This window comes from Alligator sinensis, unplaced genomic scaffold (assembly GCF_000455745.1).
Source record: "Alligator sinensis unplaced genomic scaffold, ASM45574v1 scaffold1694_1, whole genome shotgun sequence".
Taxonomy (NCBI): domain Eukaryota; kingdom Metazoa; phylum Chordata; order Crocodylia; family Alligatoridae; genus Alligator; species Alligator sinensis.
This window is the reverse complement of record NW_005843645.1, coordinates 2,686-19,039: the sequence shown is the minus strand read 5'-3', so window position 1 is coordinate 19,039 and position 16,354 is coordinate 2,686. Positions and strand designations below refer to the sequence as shown.

At 49.5% G+C, this 16,354-nt stretch overlaps 1 protein-coding gene across 1 annotated transcript; it reads left to right on the top strand.

The window, feature by feature from the left end:
• The first annotated feature begins 14,204 nt into the window (after window positions 1–14,204).
• LOC112548863 (cytochrome P450 2K6-like) lies at window positions 14,205–16,089 on the top strand. Its single transcript, XM_025195616.1, has 2 exons — window positions 14,205–14,478; window positions 15,799–16,089. The coding sequence occupies exons 1-2, from the start codon at window positions 14,293–14,295 to the stop codon at window positions 16,039–16,041; spliced, it is 429 nt and encodes a 142-aa protein (XP_025051401.1). The 5' UTR covers window positions 14,205–14,292; the 3' UTR covers window positions 16,042–16,089.
• Window positions 16,090–16,354: the final 265 nt, after the last annotated feature.

Below are 16,354 nucleotides of genomic sequence, written 5' to 3'. Positions count from 1 at the left end.
ACATGTGTTTGTATCCATGTTCCTTTCCCTTTTGATAAGTTAATGTAAATAAATGTGTATATAGTCAAGTCCCCTGGCTGTCCTGGCCTGGTTCTATAGGAACAGAGGGAAACTGAGCGGCCCACAGTTCCCACCCCACAGCACACTTGCCAGCTAATAACCCCCTTCAATTGGAGAAGGAGAGTATATACTCAAGTTACCTGGGCTACACAGGAGGTTGACCAGGAGGTCCCGGTGTTCATCCACCTGGAGGCCTGGCAGCCCAGCTCCAGGGCTCAGTCAGGAAACACCTCGCATCATTTGATGAAGTTGGAATATGACACATTACATGCAAAGTGGGAACTTCCTGCTAAACCACAATGTTGTACTTACAGCTAAGAAAGGAAAGAAAGGAGAGTTACACACTTCACTGCCAACCAGTTATAAAGGTTGTATAAAAAAGTAAATCTCCCAAGAGGCATGCAGTTGTGCCAATTCTCAAGATTTTTGGTGTTGTTCTTAAAGGCCGTGTGTAGACAAAATGAGAGCTGTGTGTGCACAACACTTTAGAGTGGGATAAATGCTTTTGCAACACTTTAATGGTATTGGTGTTTGCATACCTTGGCAGCGTATTCAACACTTTAGAGTGGGATAAATGCTTTTGCAACACTTTAATGGTATTGGTGTTTGCATACCTTGGCAGTGTAAGGAACATTAATTCCAGCTACTGCAGGAAATTCGGCCCTATAATGCACCTCAAATGACTTGGGGCACAACAAACTAAAACTCCTTCGAGGAGTTTTAGTTTGCTGCCCCTACAACTGTGGAGCGAAGCACCAGGCTCCGTGCAGCTCCATGGCTCTGCAGGAAGCCCTGCAGGCAGCCTGACAGCAGCCCAGGAAAGCAGGCTCTGCCCAAGAACAGCAACAAGCCTGATCTTTCCTATAGCCACCGAAGCCTGCCTGCCTGAGCAGCATGGGGGCCTGGTGCTTCCCTCCGCAGCTGCGGTGGCCCCCGGGACCACCCCAGCTGGGTGTCTGTTTGCAGGTGCCACCTGGGGAGGGGCTGCCGCTGCCACGGAAGGAAGTACCAGCCTCCCCCTGCCCCCGCAGCTCAGGGACCGCTTCACCCACTGGCAGCTCACTCTCCCCTCCCCACCGGAGCGGCAGGTAAGCCAGCAGGGTGCGTGAGTGAGCAGGGTGAGTTATGAATTTTTCCAAGTAGCTGCCTTTCAAATTGAACAAAATAGCCTTTTATACCCTGTGATTGCAAGCATGGTGGGTTATGTTTGCCTGCCTCTCTGCCTGCTTTTGCTGCCACTGCTGCCTCCCTTTGCTCTCTGCCTAAATTGCCTGGGGATTCCCGCTCTGCTCAATTTTCTCCAAATGTAACTGTCACTTCGTTCCATGGGTTCAGTAAGTTGAAGAGTGCTTACTGCTTCTTGCAAATTGTTTACCTTGAAACTGTGGTTATTTATGTAAGTTAGGGTGAATAAATCATTAAAGGTTAATTATGTAAAAGACAATTGTCTGTCTCATTTTCTTTTGTGTCTGCTATCCTCACTTGCAATGTGTTTGAAACACCAGGGAAGGTCATATAAGTAGTTCTGGGAAACTAGGAAATCCCCAAGTGGCAACAGCATGGCACATGGCAGGGGTGAGGGCAGGGGCAGATTAAGATTATTTGGCGCCCTGAGACCCCCCTCCTAAGGCCCGGGACCCCCCACCCCATGCCTCACAGCTCTGCAACTGTGGACTCCATCCCTGGTCGATGCCACAGGAGCAATGGCTGGAGCGAGACATGCTGCCCCCCAGGCCCAGGGTCAGCTGGCCCATATGTTAATCCACCTATGGCATGGGGGGGAGATCCTGACTGTGAGTTGGAAGTGATGGAACCTGTCCGAGCCAGGAGTGCCTTTCTGAGTTAGGGCCAGCAAGATGGGGTGAGACTGTCCAATCATGACTGGTGCAGCAGTGCAAGGGAACCTGATGGCTATAGGTGCCAACTGCTATCTTTTGCACTGCCATGAGTTTAAAGTCAGGGCTGAGTAACCTTGTGCACTCACCAATGCCATGGCAAGGAATTTGGCTCCCAGGGCGAAGCCCACAGTGGCAGCCCTCCCTCGTCCTGTGCACAAATCTGGGGGACACCAGCTCCCCCCATGCTTGCCTGGGAGTGCATGCAGTGGTGGAGCTGCCCTTCCCCCACACCCCCTCAAACAAGCTGCTAGGGGCTCCATCCCATGCCATGCCCTGGCTGGGCAGTGCCTGTCCCTTCACTTCTGCAGGGAGGCAGAGGCCCTGCCTTCCTCCCCACTTGCCACAGCACTGGCACTCATGGGGCATGTCTGTACTTGCAAGCACTTGGGCTTGCAGCAGCTCAAAAAGAAGCGGTGCAAATTTGAGCCGGGGCTTTTTGCCTCAGCGCACGTGCTTGGACGTGCACTGTGGTGTGGAGCGAATTGTACCACTTGGGGCAAAACAACCCTGCCTGGCTCCTCCCAGGTCTGCAGCCAGCACCTGTGCTGTCCCCAGCAGTATAAAAAGCTGACTTGTCCTGGCCCCATCCATACAAAAAGCTGCCCAGACAAGCAGCTTAGGGCTACTCGCTCTCTGGAGCTACTGGGGCCCAGCCAATTGATACCTGAGGACACTACCCCTTGTGCCAGCTGGACTGCTGCAGCAGCATCCCAAATCCATTTTTTAAAATACCTTTGGTTTTCTTTGCACATGATGGGTGTGTGATGGAGGGATGTGGTGTTTGTAGAAAAGGGAAGATAAGGAGTGTGGAGGAAGGCGGGTGGGTGGATGTGGAGGGATGTGGGTTGGTCTGTGGGTAGGAGTGTGGCAATTGCTGGGGGCACTGTGGGTGTGGGGGAACTTGTGTGGGGGCTGCTCATGAGGGGTGGGTCCCCTGGCCCCCACAGGGTGCAGCCCCACCTACACAGCACATGGAATGCCCCCCTGCTCAGGGTCCCAGCTCCCACCTGGAGGGCCACAGCCCCTATCCCCCACAGGGTCCCAGCCCCCCTGGCTAGGGTCCCAGGCACCCTGGAGTCCCCCATAGGGCCCCCATAGCCCCTGTCCCCCATAGGGCCCCAGCTCCCCCTGCCCAGGGCCCATAACTAACCTTTAACAGCAGGGGGGGGAACCATGAGTCGAGTCCAGCCTAGTTCTGCCAGCCCTGGGGCTGCTTTTGCCACCCAGCCAGGCTGGTCTTGTGGCAGCAGGACCCAATGCGGCATGCGGGGACCATGTGCCAGGCCTAGCCAGGTCCTGGGCCCCCCCTGCAGACCAGCTGGGCTGGGCCCATGGTGACAGGACCCAGTGCGGCATGCGGGGACCGCATGCCAGGTCCATCCAGGTCCTGGGGCCCCCCTGCAGCCCAGCCAGGCTGGGCCCAGACCCCTGAGGCTCACTAGTCCAGCCTTGAACCGGAGCGGGTCACACGGCTCCGGGAGGTGCATACAGAAGCCATGCCTCCTGTAGCCCTGTGACCCACTCCACTTCAAGGCTGGACTAGTGAGCCACATGGGGCTTGGTTAGGTCCTCACCCCCCTGCAGGCACAGGGGGCAGAGGCAGGAGCCGAACCTGGGGCCCGGGCCATACTGACAGGAGCCAGCACAGCATGCAATTCCCGCGTGCTGCTCCACATCCTGCCATGGCCGGGCCTTTCCTATAGCTGCAGGACCTGGCCCAGCATGCAGGAACCATGCAGAGCTGAGCCAGGTCCTGCCGGCCTTGGGGTTGCTCATGTCGCCCAGCAGCCAGGCAGCACAAGCAGCCCCAGGGCCAGCAGGACCTGGCTCAGCTCCACATGGTTCCTGTGCGCCGGGCTGGGTCCTGCAGCTATAGGAAGGGCCTGGCCACGGTAGGACACAGCATGGCATGTGGGAACTGCATGCCACACCAGCTCCTGTCAGCATGGGCCAGGCCTCAGGGCCGGCTCCTGCCTCTGCCCCTTGTGCCTGCAGCGGAGTGAGGACCTGGCCCAGCCCCATGTGGCTTGGTAGTCCAGCCTTGCACTGGAGTGGGTCACAGGGCTCCAGGAGGTGCGGCTCCTGTGCGCACCTCCCAGAGCCATGTGACTCGCCCCAGTGGAAAGCCAGACTAGCGAGCTTCAGGGATCTGGGCGAGGTTCTCACCCCACCCATGACCCCCCGCCCCCCCTCCAGCTTACCTTGGACAGCAGGAACACAAAAGAGATGCTCAGGCCAAAACCAAAGTGTCTCTTTTGGAGGACTGGCTCTGGGCACGATCTTGAACCATGCCTTGCTCTGCTCTATTGTGGAACGGTTTTTTTAGACCCCTGGATATCCAGGGGTCTAATTTTCTCCCCACACTGCAAACTTGCAGTGTGGGGAACATTTTCTTGTTCCCGCATGTGCCTGTTGCCCCACCTCAAAGGGGTTTGAGGCAGGGCAACAGGCACGTGCACACTCGTCTGGATGTGCCCATGAATGGCCGGCACAGAAAAAAAAAGCGGGGGGCAGCTACAGGCTGTATGCACTGACAAGGTGTGCACCATTTAGATGTATCTGAGTGAAAGGGAAATTAAAGTAGCCCATGGCAAAGGAAAGAATTTTGCAGCATCCAGAAAACCTGCTCATGCAAACAGTCATGCCGCTGCAGCTCAAAAAGGGCAAAAAATGTGATGTGTACAAATGCCCATTTACCTCACTGTAGATCTCCTGCTTTCAGTGCCTTCACCACTGATTTGCTTAAAGAAAGGGAGAAAATGTAGTAAATAATACACTGGATGATACAGAGACTGGTTCTGTAACATAAAAAGGAATATTGTTGTTGCTGCTGCTGTTTTATATTTCCATCTGTTTATCAGTTCCCATTCATGTTTCATTATTCTTTAGTTCTTACAACCACAAAAATATTTGTTCTCACTTCTCAAATTCTGTTTCTGTTGCCAAGAAGGAATTCCCCCCGCCCTCTTGTTTTGCTACAGTGCCAGAGGGGAGGGGAGTTTTGCCTTCCTCAGAAGCATTTGGTGTTAGCTACAGCCAAGGCTGGGGATTTTGACTGGGCTCCTGCTGGGACTTAAACCTGGAGGTTACTGGCTAGATGGTTATCCTCCACTCAGGGTCAAACCAATCACTATATTTGGGATCAGAAAAAAACTTTACTCCTCAGCCAGATTAGTACAAAGGGGGGCGGGGCAAGGTAAGGAGGGGGGTTGCCTTTCTCTGTAGGAGAGCCATGGCCTTCTTCCTTGGATCTCTAGAACATATTTTAATAATCCTTGCAGCAGCAGGATATTAGTCAATGTTGTGCCCCAGCTTTACCTGTGCCAGTGAGGATGTTACGCCTTCTGGATGCGTGTCAGGGTTGTCTGTGGAGTCTTACTAATAGGCAATAGATTTGTATACAATGGTTTGGATTGCAGTGATCGGGGGGGAGGCTGTGAATTAGATGACTGCTAAAGGTCCCTTACTGTCTGACTTGTCTATAAGTCTAATTCTATGCTAATGAGACAAATCTCTTCCAGTTCTACTTTGGGACTTCCTGCCTGGAGGCTGCTTCAGGCACTATACATCCCTTAATAGGAGCAGTCCTCCACAGTGGAACTGACAGAAGAGGTCAAGACAGGAACCTCTGCCACAAAGGAAGACAAAATTGTTTGACGTAAAATCCCCTCATAGGCACAGATCTCAATATTCCAAACCTCTCTTGTCTTCATAAGAATAGCAGCTGTGATCCATTGCTCTGATCCTAGAATAGACAACCAGAAACTCCTTTATTCTAAACTTGAGTCTGATTCCTACTCTACCCCTGGCCAAGTCAATTGCCTTCCTTGCCCATGTTTCACGTATGTCAAAATGAGCATCCTTTTCAAGACAGTAAGGTTTCATAGTTTCATAGTTGGTAGGGTTGGAAGGGACCTGAGCAGATCATCAAGTCCGACCCCCTGCCATGGGCAGGAATGAATGCTGGGATCAAATGACCCCAGCTAGGTGATTATCTAGCCTCCTTTTGAAGACCCCCAAAGTAGGAGGGAGCACCACTTCCCTTGGAAGTTGGTTCCAAATCCTAGCCGCCCTGACTGTAAAGTAGTGCTTCCTGATGTCTAGCCTGACCCTACTCCCAATCAACTTCTGGCCATTATTCCTAGTTACTCCGGGTAGTGCTCGAAGGAACAGGGCCTCTCCCATTCCCCACTGGTCCCCCCGGTAAGTTTATATATGGCCACCAGATTCCCTCTCAGCCTTCACTTGTGGAGGCTGAACAGGTTCAGGTGCCGTAGCCTCTCCTCGTAGGGCCTGCCCTGCTTCCCCCTGACCATGTGAGTGGCCCTCCTCTGGACCATCTCAATGCTGTCCACATCTCTCCTGAAGTGCAGTGCCCAGAACTGGATGCAGTACTCCAACTGCAGCCTGACCAGTGTCGCATAGAGGGGGAGGATCACCTCCTTGGACCTGCTCGTTATGTATCTATGGATGCATGACAAGGGGCTGTTAGCCTTACTGACCGCATCCTCACATTGGCAGCCCATGTTCATCTTGGAATCAATAATGACTCCAAGATCCTTTTCTGTCTCTGTGCTGATGAGAAGGGAGTTCCCCAGCCTGTAGGAATGCTTCTTTCTCCCTAGGTGCAGTACCCTGCACTTGGTGCAGCAGTTTAACTAGCTACTGTTTTTAAGTGCCGAGAAGGTCTAAAGTAGAGGTATCAGTAAAAAGTTGCATTTCACCAAGAATTTCAAGAATTCAGTACATGAATTCAGAATCAGAAGAATTCTGAATCAAACCTGTATTTTCAAAGTTCTGTACAAAGTACCATTTAAACCATCAATACCTGGGATAATCAAAACAAACAACAGATATTTCATCTTAGTTTTCAAACAAAGCCTTAAGTTCAGCATAAAAAAAGAAACATTTTCCCCCAAAATGTTGAAACAAGAGGTTTATTATTTTTCCCTAATTGTCTTCTGAAACAATTATTAGCAAAATTAACAGAAGTATATGACTCCTTGTGATTTTCACAGAACTACCCAATCTAGAGTACTATGGATTCATCAAAGTGTCTTTATCCATCTCTTAAATTACTGCATGTATTTGGCATTTTATAGTAAACTTCCAATGAATTATTTGACAGTGTCAGGAAGGGGGTGGTTTATCTATGTGTTTTCAGAAGTTCTCCATTTTGCTTTGACTGTATTGAGCAAATGCTACTAAGGTCTAATATTGTCAGGGTCTTATTGTTTCTAGAAAAAGAAAAATGTCTCTACGTTGTCAGTATTATTTTGACAAGAGATTCAATACATTACTTAGTAAAAACATGCAGTACTTCCCAGGGATCAGGGAATGATGATCTCCTTATAATGTTCAAATATGGCTCCAATGCTGGTCAGGCTCTGCGTGGCAGGATCACCACTGCTGAAGCCCTAGGAGGCCCCCAGGGCCCTAGGTAACTGCTGGGTCTATCCCAGTGCTGGCTACAGCCTCCCCTACATGACCCAGGGTAAATTGCCATGCAGCAGAACACATATGGCACAGGCATTCCCTGGGGACAACTAGCGGTAGGACAAGGTTCACCACCGCTAGTTGTCTCTGGGAAACCAAATGTCCAGTTCTTGGCCGAGTTGCAGGACCTCCACTTGATTCAGGAGGTGCACAGTCCCACCAGAGGAGATGCTCTGCTGGACCTGGTCCTGGCCGCAGGCGACGACCTGGTAAGAGGCCTCCAGGTTCTTGACCACCTGGGCAATAGTGATCATCGCGTGCTGGAATTCACCATCCAGCGTAGAGTGTCAAGGGCCCGCAGCAAGGTGGTGGCCCTAGACTTCAGGAGGGCCAACTTCAGTGAGATGAGGAGATTAGTGGGAGAGGAACTGGGGTCCTTGAGGGCAGAGGAACTCAGCGTCCAAGAGGAGTGGTCGTTCCTTAAGGAAACGATACTCGGGGCCCAAGGGGTGTCCATCCCGACAAGAAGCAAGGCGGGCAGGAGTGTCCAAAAGCCCCCCTGGCTCACCAAGGGTGTCCGGGAATGCCTGCTTGCCAAAAGGGTGGCGTACGCCCGGTGGAAGGGGGGTGTAATCTCCAAAGAGGAGTATACCTCCTCTGCTCGGGCCTGCAGGCGGGCTGTTAGGAAGGCCAAGGCGGAGATAGAGCTCGGATTAGCGTCCAGGATTAAGGATAACAAAAAGTCCTTTTTCAAATATATTGGGAGGATGAAGAAGGCGCCGGGTAATGTGGGGCCCCTGCAGGATATGCGGGGCAATCTGGTGGTTGCGTCAGAGGATAAAGCGGACCTCTTTAACCAATTCTTCACCTCCGTTTTCTTGTGCAGGGACCGGGACTTCCCTGCTGTGATAGAAGCCGGACGCGAGGGGATCGCCTTCAGACCTCAGGTTGGGGAGGACCGGGTTAGAGAGCTTCTGGAGGGGCTGGACGCGTTCAAGTCAGCGGGTCCGGATGCTCTCCACCCCAGGGTGCTGAGGGAGCTGGCTGGGGTTATTGCAGGGCCCCTGGCACGGCTCTACGAGCGATCGTGGTGCTTGGGCCAGGTGCCAGATGATTGGAAGGTAGCTAATGTGGTCCCCATCTTCAAAAAAGGGAAAAGGGAGGACCCGGGCAATTATAGGCCCGTCAGTCTTACCTCAATCCTGGGGAAGCTCTTTGAGAAGATCATCAAGGAGCACATTTGTGATGGGCCGGCATCAGAAATGATGCTCAGGGGCAATCAGCATGGATTTATTAGGGGGAGATCATGTCAGACCAACCTGATTGCCTTTTATGATCAGGTCACAAAGGCCATGGATGCAGGTGTCGCGGTGGATGTAGTCTTTCTGGACTTCAGCAAGGCCTTTGACACCGTCTCTCACCCCATCCTAATTAATAAACTAGGCGACTGTGGCATAGATGCCTACACGGTCAGATGGATTGCAGATTGGCTGAAGGGTCGCACTCAGAGGGTGGTGGTGGATGGATCATACTCGACTTGGGGGGAGGTGGGTAGTGGAGTCCCCCAGGGCTCGGTCCTGGGGCCTGCGCTGTTCAATTTCTTCATCAGCGATCTTGATGTTGGGGTGGAAAGCAACCTGTTTAAATTCGCTGATGACACCAAAATTTGGGGGGAGGTGAGCACGCTAGCAGGGAGAGAGAGATTGCAGAAGGATCTGGATAGGTTACAGGGGTGGGCAAACAGGAACAGGATGTGTTTCAATACGGACAAGTGCAGGGTGCTGCACTTGGGTAGTAGGAACCAGCAGCACACTTATACGATGGGGAGCTCCCTACTTGAGAGCACGGAGGCGGAAAGGGATCTTGGTGTCATTATTGACTCCAAGATGAACATGGGCCGACAATGCGAGGTCATGGTTGGCAGGGCTAACCGGACCTTGTCGTGCATCCACAGGTGCATCTCGAGTAGAGCCAGGGAGGTGATCCTCCCCCTCTATGCGACGCTGGTCAGGCCGCAGCTGGAGTATTGTGTCCAGTTCTGTGCGCCCCATTTCAGGAGGGATGTGGACAACATGGAGAGGGTCCAGAGGAGGGCCACCCGCATGATCCGGGGACAACAGGGCAGACCCTACAGTGAGAGACTGCGGGACTTGAACCTATTCAGCCTCCACAAGAGAAGGCTGAGGGGGGACCTGGTGACCGTCTATAAACTCACTAGGGGGAACCAGAAGGGTTTGGGGGAGACGCTGTTTCCCCTAGCCCCCGCTGGCATAACAAGGAGTAATGGGCACAAGTTGATGGAGAGGAGGTACAGATTGGACATCTGAAAAAACTACTTCACAGTTAGGGCGGCTAGGAGCTGGAACCAACTTCCAAGGGAGGTGGTGCTGGCCCCTACCCTGGGGATCTTTAAGAAGAGGCTGGATACCTACCTGGCTGGACTCATTTGAGTCCCGTTTTTGTTGTTAGGGTGAGTGTTTTTTTTGTTTTTGTTTTTTTTTGGGTTGTTCTCCCGCCCTGGCGGGGGGTCGGGCTAAAAGATTTATTAGGTCCCTTCCGACCCTGAAACTATGAAACTATGAAACTATGTTGGTATATCTTTCTTCCCACTAGCCTGTGAGATTAATGTCATTTACATATAGCAGACTACAGACAAGGAAGTTTCAATATGAAGGTTTACTGCTTGTCTCAGGTGCCCTTATCTTCTCCCAGTCCCACAGAGATGATGCCAATGTAGAGGCAGTAGTACTACTCTCCAGCACTCTCTCTGCAGTTACTAAGGAAAAGTTTAAAGCTGTTTGCATTGCTCGTCCAAGTCAGCAAAGAAACCCCATACATTCTGGAGAAAACATTTGAGCCATCTTGATGCAAATACTTTGATCCATCATTATCACCACACTTCAGACTCTGGAACAAGCCTTCCCTACATGACAAATGGGTGATACGAGTTACTAGCCATCTTATTATTCTAAAGGAACTATGGGGAAGTTTATGCACCTTGCTCAAAGGACACACTAAATGAGGCAACCGCAAGATATGTATATCTGGGGAAGCATGAAGTCTCAAGTTGTTTCCTTTTCACCTTGCTGTTCACTGTAACCCCAAGGTCCTTTCCTGAAAAGCTGCTACTTAGGTACTTGGTCCTCAGCCAGTTGGTCCTCATCAGTTGGTCCTCCTCTGCACTTCTCCTTATTGAATCTCTTGCATTATCCAGTAAAGCACTAAAGGAGACAAAAGTCATGGTGAGGAAAGGGCTGCACAGTGGAAAAAAATGAAGCCCTTTCAAGCAAATATATTTATTACTTGTATCAGTCTCCTCTCTCCCCCCACTCTTCCCCCCTTACCCCTCCCCCCCATTTTCTTTACTGTCATTCTGGACAGCAGAGGCTGGAAGTACCACTGGAGCAGAAGTACCAGTGACAGGTGGTTTTATCCTGATTAAACCATGCAAATATTAAATACACTTAGACCAGCTTGGAGAACCCTACTGCATATATTAAATCAACAGGCATGCCACTTCTTCTTTAGCTCTTCTGGATTGGGTCCATGGGCCTCCTAAAAACTAAGGTGTGTTGGGCAATTTTACTCTGTAGCACAGTGCTGGTGTTGCAGTACCCCAGTAGGTTCTCATGGCACCCCAGGTGAGCAGCATTGTCTCAGACCTTTTAATCCTAAGAATATACACATAATGGGGGGAGGTTAAAAAAAAATCCCCAAAAACTCCCACCTCCAATGTGAGTACTCTGAATACAGGGCTAGAGACAAGGCTGGGCAATGATTGTTCTCCATCCTTCCTATTCAAGATGGGCCCCTATGCTAAAAGGAATGCAAGAGTTATGCAGCCAGGAGACCAAGCAATGGGAAACTACCCTCTGCAGCCCAGTGAAGACAGCACTCCCCTGAGAGAAGGAGAGCCCTGGGCTCTGATCCCTGCTTCCAGGGGCTCTTTAATGCAAACGTATAAACAGCTGCAGGAACAGGGACCAGAAACCAGTAGTCTTTGTGGCATCATCACCCTCAAGCATGCTATTAACTAGAATGCCATAAAAATAAGAGTAAACACAGGCTGAAAAATGTAAAAGGGCTCCAAAAAAAAGAGGAAAAACTTATGAAAGCAGTTAGGTATCCAGGTTGTAGTCATATTGATCTAGAGGCAAAGGCAATCAGGACTCGTAGTAGAGATGATATCTTTTATTAGATTATCCTGTTGGTCTAATAAAACATATCATCTCTACTATGAGTCCTGATTGCCTTTTTATGCAAGCTGTTGGAATTATGACAAAATACAGTAGACTAAAGAATGTCAGGCTATTTAATCGACCCAAGAGATACCGAAGAGGTGACTTGTTAAGCTATTATCTCCTAAACTAAAAGACACACTATCAAGTGGTCCTTTTATTGGCTAACACAGTCATACTGTGTGCGTCTATGTGTTCATTAATGTGCCACAGTTGCAGCGCATTAAGTTTAGTACTTGCATAACCAGGTACTGAATGAATGCACAGTAACTGAATCAATACACAGTCCAAACGCTTCTTAAAGGAGTCCAGAGTAGGTGCTTGCACCACCTCTGGAGGGAAGCTATTCTAGCCCCTAAAGCCTGGAATAAAACTGACAAAGTGAGGGTTTGTTTTAATAACAGAACACACAACCTTTTGGTGGAACTTAAAAAAAAAAAGAAGCATGTGTGTCTGGCATTTTTCTGTGTGAAATTCAAATTGTTTCCTGGCCCGCTCTAAGGTGCTGTGGGGGCTGCTGCTCTGTGGTATAATAGACTTATGCAATGTCTATAATTCAAATGTGCAAGTAAACTGCTTATAAGTCATCCTTTCACATAATCCTCGCTGTACCCAGAGGCAATTTTCAGGGAAGCAGAGACAAAAAAGGGCGTGCACACATTTATATAAGTAATGAATTTGCATGAGATGTCTGTCACAAGAACTAGTGGAAAGCCTGTCCAGTGAGCCAGTAGAAAAGTCACTTGCCTGGATCTGAGGGGCTTCACTTCAGCTCTCTATCATTTCTCTATCACTGACTTCCTGCATGACCTTGGTCAAGCTGTTAGCTCTTTTCCAGTAAAAAAGAAGTCATAGTCCTCCCCAAGCTCAAGCATATAGTAATTCATTAACATTGCTCTATTCAACCCAAATGCCAAAAGTCCCTAAAAGTGAATGTTCCAAAAGTTATAAGCACAAGTGAGAGGAAAGTGGCTCCGCAGTCTCCGGGCACCATCCCGGCCAGAGCCTCCTTCCTGGTTAAGAACAGGGTCCACTTGGCCAGGGCCAGGAGGAGGATGACCAGGAGGTCCCGCTGTTCATCCACCTGGATGCCTGGCAGCCCAGCTCCAGGGCTCAGTCAGGAAACACCTCCCATCATTTGATGAAGTTGGAATATGACACATTACATGCAAAGGGTGAACAAACACCTCCCATCATTTGATGAAGTTGGAATATGACACATTACATGCAACGTGTGAACTTCCTGCTAAGCCACAATGTTGTACTTTCAGCTAAGAAAGGAAAGAGTTACACACTTCACTGCCAACCAGTTATAAAGGTTGTATAAAAAGTAAATAAATCTCCCAAGAGACATGCAGTTGTGCCAAATCTCATGATTTTGGGCGTTGTTCTTAAAGGCCGTGTGTAGACAAAATGAGAGCTGTGCGTGCACAACACTTTCAAGTGGGCTAAATGCTTTTGCCATGCTTTAATGGTCTTGGTGTTTCCATGCCGTGGCAATGCATTGCACAATAATTCCAGCCGCTGTAGGAAATTCAGCCAGGTAATGCTCCTTATATGACTTGGGGCACAGCAAACTAAAACTCCTTCGAGGAGTTTTAGTTTGCTGCCCCTGCAACTGCAGAGCAAAGCACCAGGCTCCGTGCAGCTCTGCAGCTCTGCAGGAAGCCCTGCAGGCAGCCTGACAGCAGCCCAGGAAAGCAGGCTCTGCCCAAGAAAAGCAGTGAGCCTGATCTTTCCCCCATCCACGCCCACCAAAACCTGCCTGCCTCAGCTGCACTGAGGCCTGGTGCTTCCCTCCGCACCTGCGGTGCCCCCTGGGACCACCCGAGCTGAGTGTCTGTTGGCAGGCGCCATCTGGGGGGGGCACCACTGGTGCGGAAGGAAACACCAGCCCCCGCACAGCCCAGGGACTGCTCCACCCACCAGCAGCTCACCCTCCCCTCCCTGCCGGAGAGGCAGGTAAGTCAGCAGGGTGTGTGCGTGACATGGGAGTTTAATCAGCAGTGGGTGCCCCCTGGGACCACCCGAGCTGAGTGTCTGTTGGCAGGCGCCATCTGGGGGGGGCACCACTGGTGCGGAAGGAAACACCAGCCCCCGCACAGCCCAGGGACTGCTCCACCCACCAGCAGCTCACCCTCCCCTCCCTGCCGGAGAGGCAGGTAAGTCAGCAGGGTGTGTGCGTGACATGGGAGTTTAATCAGCAGTGGGATTTTTAAAACCCACCGCTTCAATATAGGCCCCCCCGTTTTGTCTACAACCGCCCAAAGTCTCCATTTTGTGAATGTGAAAAACTTAGCCCTTCCTTTCATACGTATGTTATATGCATGGAAGGAAGAGCTAAGATTTTTACATTCCCGAAGCGTAGGCTTCGAAGAACACCACTAATCATGTGACCTGGCAATGCCAGACAGATGATGTAATCACCCCTTCCCCCTCCACTGAGCATGTATTGTAGTGAATGGTCATGCCAGAATATGGATTAGGAGATGCGCAGGGGAGGAGACTAAACTATTTTCTATTCCCAGGAGAGTTTAAATGCTTCATTGTACATAATATTTATGTAATCGTCTGTGGACTCCAAGCATTACACAGTAGTCTAACTTGTTCTCCTCACCCTCTCGTTTTAACCCTTCCAACCACCTGCTTGCTGAACAGAAATGGACTGGATTGATCCCATGTCGATATTTCTGGTGTTTGCCCTGACTCTCATCTTTATTACAAAAATTGCAAGTTTCTGGAGTAGCCGCATCAGAGAGGATTTTCCCCCAGGCCCAAGGCCTTTACCTGTCATTGGAAACCTGCACATCTTCGACCTGAAGAGACCCTACCGGACTCTCCTCAAGGTAAATCTTTCTCTTCTCACCTATATCATTACATATCATTACACCACCTTGCTCCAAAAGACAAAAGGATTTTCTACAGCTTTTGTGAATGCCTTGTTTTTGTGAATACCTCGTGGGATTGAGGGACCATTGGCATTTTTGCTGCATTTCAAGCTCATGTTGCCTCTCTCCTTCCTCCTCCGCTTGCTCCGGCTGACACTGCTTTTCTTGCAGCTGGTGCACTCAGTTGCTTCCTTCTTGCTAGCTGTGCACACGCAGCAGTTGAGCCCTATCAGCCTGGATGTACTCCCCCTTGGCCTGCAGACTTTTCCACTTCATCTGTAAAATAGGGGAAATTCAGAGTAGATGAAGCATAGTTGCTACATCTGGCATCTTGTATACTGCTTCCCACTGGGAAATCGTCCTCAAGATTTCCCCCAACAGATGGTATCTCTGCCAAGGATCTGAGAACCTCTAATGGTCAAGGACCCGCACTTAGTTTGTGGTGCTTGGTATACAGGAGGGCACTGGCTGTGCTCTGCTAGCGCCTGAGAATTTAGCTCTCGTAGTTGCACACGCTGGTTTTTTTACAACTGCTCATACCTCATCTTTCCCATGCTAACTTGTCATGGTTCCTTTTCCAAAAGGCCTGCAATGCATTTTCTCTGATTTTTAAGTTTGCAATGCTTCCTTCCATCATTCATGACATTTACAGGAAATCTATTACTGTCCCTCAATCCCACATATTCTGCTAATAAAGATGATACAGCTCCTGAGCTACCTGCACCTCTGATCACTTTGTGACCTTCTCGAGGGCACCCTTTAACTCACAGGCCACTTTCTCCGCGTACACATCCCATATATCTAGCAGAAATCTGAATGTGATGCCTCATCCTTCTCATATCTACTAATAGGTAAAATCAAAGCCTGATTTTAAATCAGATCTTAATTTCAATTCCATTTTTAAGTCCACGTTTGCATTAACAAATCACTCCACTCACAGTGGATTCCGAATGCAATTAACAGGCAGATCTTTATCCATGCAGCTAACATGTACAGATATCATAATGCCTCCTTACTGTAACTAAAGGGGAAAACCTTCAGGTGACGCTATTTAAAGGTATGTCCTTCATAATGCCCATAACAATTAATTCATTTTCTACAGATCAGTCAAAAGTGGGCAGAGCAATAATGGATTGGCATGTCTTTCTCTATTTGTCTAAATTATTCTTTCCATAATGTCATTTTTTTCAAGCAAACATCTCTGCTGTAGCTTTGTTGACTTCAGTAGATGAATTTGACCCACTCCTTGAAATACTTTTATTTTTTTCCCCATTTAAGCTGTCAGAAACCTATGGCCCCGTCTTCAGTGTTCAGATGGGATTCACAAAGATGGTGGTGCTCTCAAGCTACGAGACAGTGAAGGAAGCTCTGGTGAACCAGGCAGATGCATTTGCAGAGAGGCCTAAAGTCCCACTTTTTGAAGAATTATCCAAAGGAAATGGTGACTTACATTTTATTCTTTCTCTTAAACTAACTTTATTCAAGCAAGTAGAAATGTTTCTCCATATAAGAAACAGATGATTGAGGTGCTAATGTGCCTGTTTGCACCCTCATCCTTTTAAATCATTTTTAAAAAAGGGACTTCCATGTAATCAGCACATGTACTTGGAGACAAAATTGGTGTGGGCGAGAGCAGAAACAACCATGCTGAGCGTCATGGAGAAATAGGACTTCCTAATACCTCCCTATATTTATTATATATAAGGAAAACTAAGGACTAACTCATATTTAACTCACTACATGTATAATTTGGAGCTAATGTAAGGTCCTAATATAGATGGCCAGGGTCAGAGAGGTATCCTACTCAACCTATATCGATGGTCAGTTCTCCTAT